This window comes from Xiphophorus maculatus, chromosome 2, assembly GCF_002775205.1.
Source record: "Xiphophorus maculatus strain JP 163 A chromosome 2, X_maculatus-5.0-male, whole genome shotgun sequence".
Lineage (NCBI taxonomy): Eukaryota > Metazoa > Chordata > Actinopteri > Cyprinodontiformes > Poeciliidae > Xiphophorus > Xiphophorus maculatus.
Window position 1 is genome coordinate 6,265,831 of NC_036444.1, and position 5,866 is coordinate 6,271,696.

The 5,866-nt window shown below is 38.0% G+C and overlaps 1 protein-coding gene across 1 annotated transcript; it reads right to left on the minus strand.

The window, feature by feature from the left end:
* Nucleotides 1-1,147: 1,147 nt before the first annotated feature.
* Nucleotides 1,148-4,028, minus strand: LOC111610957. The gene is made up of 2 exons (XM_023346196.1): nucleotides 3,139-4,028; nucleotides 1,148-2,168 (listed from the first exon to the last, which is right to left on the minus strand). Exons 1-2 carry the CDS (start codon nucleotides 3,281-3,283, stop codon nucleotides 1,210-1,212), a joined length of 1,104 nt encoding a protein of 367 aa, XP_023201964.1. The 5' UTR covers nucleotides 3,284-4,028; the 3' UTR covers nucleotides 1,148-1,209.
* Between the last annotated feature and the right edge of the window lie 1,838 nt (nucleotides 4,029-5,866).

Here is a 5,866-nt window from a genome sequence, read left to right on the forward strand (position 1 = left end):
TTTTTCAGACTGAAATCTGTGCCTGACTTTCTGTTTACTGCTCAGTCCATCATAGATACCAGCTGAATTTACTAGACACTAGTTCAAGCAGTTGAGGCGACTCCAAGCATTTTGCATGCTGATGTGAGTGAATCTTCATTGGTCTCTGGGCTGTGCGAGATTTAGATGTAAGGTACATGTACAGTCTTTTGAAGGAGATTTACATTTATTGTTCATAGGATGGTGCAATGGTGGTAACTGATCAATCTGTTCTTACCAATATACATGTGTAGCTATTTGTATTGTTACCACACTGTTTATCAGTGCAACATAGTTCCATGTAACACTGCAAAAAACACAAAATCTTAAGTATTTTTGGTCTGGTTATAATACAAATATCTTGATATATTTGAATCAAAACAAAAAATAATTTACAAGTACCTTTTGAGAAACATGTAATAGCTTGTTTTAAGTCCATTTCTTTAAGCAGCAGTGTAGCTTCTGTAAAAATGTTGGGTTTTTTTTACACATTTGTTAAAAGTACTACTATGTTGTGACAGGATGATATGAAAAAGATAACCTTTGAAAATAATTGAGCTCTCTGCTTTCTCCTTATGTAACTGCTGAAACCTAGAAATACACTGTTCCATCAGAAACAACCAATCAGAGCCAGGAGGAGGGTTTTAGCGCTGTCAATCAACCTTGTCTACTCACAATGGTAAGATTAGTTAGCATAGCCACCGATGACACCGGATAAATGGTTTTTCTGAAATGTCAAGTTGTTTCTCCGTCATTAGCACATTTAGTAGCACATTTACGAAATGATTGACGGCGCTAAGACACTCCTCCTGTCTCTGATTGGATATTTTTGACCGGGAGCTGTGCATTTCTTCAGATGGCAAAAGTAGCTCTCCAAGAAGGTGGATGAGCTTGATTTTTCACAGATTATCTGTTTCATACTGTTAGGACAGTAATATATATTTTATAAAACTAATAATAATAATAATAACTACCTTCTGTAGGTAGTTATTATTATTTTTAATATTTATGAAAAAGGAACTGGTTATAAGTGAAATAATCTACCAATGGAACAAGACATTTTAAGTGATAATGACAACCTTTTTAAAAGTTAGTTTCGTCTTATTTCAAGTAGGCTATTCTACGATATTTGCACTAGAAACTAAACCAAAAATACTTGGAAAGATGTTGTGTTTTTGCAGTGCGTTAAAGTTAAAGCACGCTCACAGGTACATTTTCAATTTTCATGAGTTCTGTCACGAAGTGCAGCGGATTCTCTGACCTCCAGTCTCTTTCTCCACATCTCACCACCACGCCTCCTACAGCGACGGTTTCAGTGACAAACAGATTTAGTCGCAGCTCACAGTTTTTGAGCTCGTCCAGAGAGCTCACCTTCAGAATCAGCACCAGGCTGTTGGACTCGGGGCTGAAGCTGCTCTGAGTCGGACAGGTGTGCAAAGGTGGCAGACTGCCGAGGACAGCCACGTCCTCCAGTCTCTGAGGTCTCCCAGTGAGGTTCAACACGGTGACTGTCAGTGTTTGTTGGTCTGGAGAAAAGGCCGCAGTGAAATGGAGGACAGGTTTGTTGCAGGAAGCGCCGGAGCCGTAGCTCAGCGAAGCCAGGGGAATTAAATGTGAGTTATTGCTGATCCTGATTAGTTTGCTGCGTTCACTGAACGCTCTGTAATCTCCAGCCACCGTGCAGCGCCTCTGCATGGCCTTACATGTTCTGGTGAGCGTACCCAGTTTGGGTAGCGACGGCAGGGACGCTCGGCTCGGGTGAATGGGTTTGTAAAGCGGAGCTGTTTGCAGTGGTGAGCTGAAGCGACGCAGAGAAAAACGAGATGCAGTCTGCTCATCTTCATCGCTGTCCGGTTGGGTTTGATCAGAAAATACACGAGGTGAACGTTCACTCTCGGAAAGAGCCGGGCTAGAAAACGTGGACGGATAATCCGGCGTTTCTCTGCCCAACACCAGCCGGGGTCCGGAAGCTTCTCTTTGGAGATGTATTTCCAGAGCTGAGGTGGAAGTTTCAGCAGAAGTCTGAGTTGAGGTAAATGATTTAGGGATTGTTGTACAGATGTCACTGTTTTTCCAGCACAGAAAACATCCCAGCAGCAGAGACAGACAAAACACGATCAGTCCAACCAGAAGAAGAACCTGAAGATGAACTGCAGGAATAAGAAAGACGAGCTTTGTTAGAAGGTTTGGTCGTCCAGCTTTCAGGTCAAATCAAAGTAAATCCTCTTTTAGTTCTACACTGGAAAAACACAAAATATAAATAGTATTTTCGGTCTAGTTTCTAGTGCAAATATCTTAGTACACTAGAAATAAGACAAAACAGACTTTTAGCAAGATATCGACAGTCGTTTTAAGTACACAATATTGATGAAAAACTACTTGTTCCACTGATAGATTATTTCACTTATATATATAAAGATAAAGATAATTGTCCATGTTAGAAGTGAAATAATCTGCCAGTGGAACTAGCACCTTTTCACCAATATTAAGGAATTTTAGACTTCAAACAAGCTCCTATCTAAGTATCTTGAAAAGTTACTTACAATTTAGTTTAGTTAGTAATTAAGTGTACTAATATATTTGCACTACAAAAGAAAACAAAAATATTTGGTAAGATTTTGTTTTTGCAGTGTTGGCTTTCAGGGTATCTGACCAAAAGGACGCCTCTATCAATTTGATGAACATTAGGACTATAAAGGACAATAAACTTTGAACTTGTTTTTCCAACATATACACATATTGAGGCTGAATGTTTTTCATATCCAGACAATTATTTGTTGATTCCTTGACTTTAGCCACAAGCAAACAGGTAGAGCTGCTTTGAATCTGTGACTGGTCCACATTAAAACCAGGATAACCAGACTTTGTGTATAATCCTTTGTTGAACAGGTGCCTAATGCACTCCCAGAGCGGATAATGTTTCTGTAAAAGTGTCCGACCCAGATGAAAAACAACAAAAAACAAACGTGAACCGCAGCTGTCACTTCTGGGAGAAAATAAAGCAGAAGTAATTCTGACAAACGGTAAAAAAATATATCTTAAAGTGATATTCAGGTGTTGTTTCTTTTAGCCTTATAAATGTACCTTAGATATTTGCATCCATAAACTTTAAAACTGTACCTTCTAGTTGTTTGGTGAAGAGGACTTGCACCAGGAGCCAGAAGAAGAGGACCACCATGATCCCTTCAATCATGCCCTTGCAGCAGAAAAGCAGCACAGACTGCCACAGGGGCTGACCCGGGTATTCTTCATCATGGTACGGCATGGCACCAAAACGTTTAGGTCAGAGCCTTTTTAAAAACATCCAAAGGTAAAAGTCCAAAGATCATGTTAAAAAAAACATAATTTATTAAGTATTTAAAATTACTCTTAATGCTGTCAGTTTAAGAGAATGAGTTAAATCCATTGTTTGACACAACAAAGGCACAAAAGTAGAAAAATAAAATGAAGAAAAACAAATTCTGGTTATTTCATCTCCTCCTCAGCCATTTTCCTGAAATACTTCCACAAAACCCTCCACATGTTCCCCGTCTCCATCACAGGACAGCGCTGCCCTCATTTGTGGAGTGACTTGATGAGAATCACTGGTCTGCGGTGGGTGGGGATTTCCCAGCTCATAATACCTCCGCTACATCTCTCTCTGTTCTGCTCCTGATGTCAGTGAGTCGTCACTACAGGATAACTATAAACCTCCATCCCCCACCCACATCCCCACACCCTCCGGCTCCAACTGCCTGCAGAGCGGAGGAGGACGAAAGAATTTATGCATCACTAAAACTTCCTTTATACTCCCTCTTTCTGCTGCCATGACAACCAGACGAATGGGAATCAGGCATCCATCAAAATTAAGTTTGTGATCAGAGTTGGATAGTAACTAGTTACGTTTACATTTAGGAGTATTTTTACTATGCTGTACTTTTTAATTGAGTAGTTTTATAATGAGGTATCTCTACTCTTGAGTAAAATTTCTAGATTTTCTGCACACTGAATGAAAAACAAACATGTTTTAACCAAAAATTCACCAGACACAGACACACACCTGCAGTTTTTGCTAAAGCTTCATAAGTTTTACATTGAAAAAAACAGATTAGGAAAGACTTATTTTTGCCTGATTTTGTTATTAATATAAATTTCATTCTTAAAATGCCAAAATTTCCATTTAGCTTTACATTTTGGTCCATCTGATTATGTATTTTTTAAATATTAAATGATTGATAATTTGATCAGTTACTCAGTGCCTGAGTAGACTTTTTATCAAATACTTTTTTACTCCTTGAGTAATTTCTTGGACGACTACTTTTTATTTTTACTTGAGTAAAAATATGTTGAAATAGTACTGCTTCTTGTTGAGTACATTTTTTGGCTGAGGAGTTTTGACTAAAAGATATTCAAAAACAAAGGTGTTTTTATCTTAAATATAAAATATATTTATAGATTTTGGCAAAAAAATTTTTTTTTTCAGCAAATGGCCCTTTGAGTCTGTATACTCCGATTAATCACTAACTTAATTGACTGATTGAAATCACCATTAATCGTTTCAACCCCAATGCAGTGTAAGAGTTCTCTGAATGATGAGGAAAGCCTGAATTTAACCATATTGCATTATAACTAGCATTAACATGGACAGCATATGTAGGATTAAGTTGCACTGAAATTATTTGGATTCATGTCATATTTTGGACTGAATTAGATTCTGTGTATTTGTATTAATATGAATTGTTCTGGTTTGTCTTGCAGAAGAACATGGTGATTATATTCATCACCAATCTACGTATCAACCGCAAACCACAAAGACAAAACAAACAAAAATAAAATGCTTAATTAAAAAAAAAACGATGATGGCTCCGTTCACACTGCTCCCTGAAATGAGCCAATTCCGATTTTATGTCCAGTCGGATTTTTTTTTTTTTTTTTTGGCGTGGTCGTTCATATTTTCAAATATATGCGACTTGTACGTGATCTCTCGTGTGAACAGAAACCTACCAGAAAGTGTCCCGCATGCGCAGTAGAGGGCGCAATAACGTCATAGAGCGCATGCTCAGTGTTTGCGGAAGTAAACCCTGATGCTAACGGTGGAGCATAGAACGGCACCATAAGTTCAGTTGCGTTGCCACACGGTACGTCTCCACGTTTCTCCATTAACAGGAGAGTAAAACAGGGCTGCGATATTTCCCCGTTTCACTTCATGTTGGTGAGTATTTTCATAAAAAACTCAAATATACTGAAATTGAAAGTTTTAGATTACCAAATTATTATCAGTCAACTAGCTGATGACACCACCATTTTTTTGAAGAGTCTAGACCAAATCCCTAAAGTACTTGAGTTAATTAATACTTTCTCCAAAGCATCAGGATTAACCTTAAACCTGCAGAGCCATGAACTGATGATGGCGGAAGCTTGTAGTATTCCCGTGAAATCCTCAGTTAATTTTAATAACTAAAGATGCTAAACTCAGTGAAACTGTTAACATAGAGAATAAAATACAGAATTGCAAATCTCAGTTAAATAGATGGCTCCAAAGAGATCTGACCCTGTTTGGGAGAACCTATTTAACCAAAATGGAGTCGCTGTCCCGGTGCGTTTACCCAGCTTATTCTATGGCCATACCTAACAAATACATAAAAGCTATAAATAAGTTGAACTTACATGTCATCTGGAAAAATCGAGTCCACTACTTAAAGAAAGCAGATATGGTTAAAGACTTTAAAGATGGAGGTGTACAAGCTATTGACTTTGATTGTTTAAATGCGGTCTTAAAGGTAAATTGGTTGAAATCCTTTTTAATAAGTGGAAATAGTATCTGGTTATTGTCTCCCCAAAGGTTTGTTTAAAAAATTGGATGCATAGA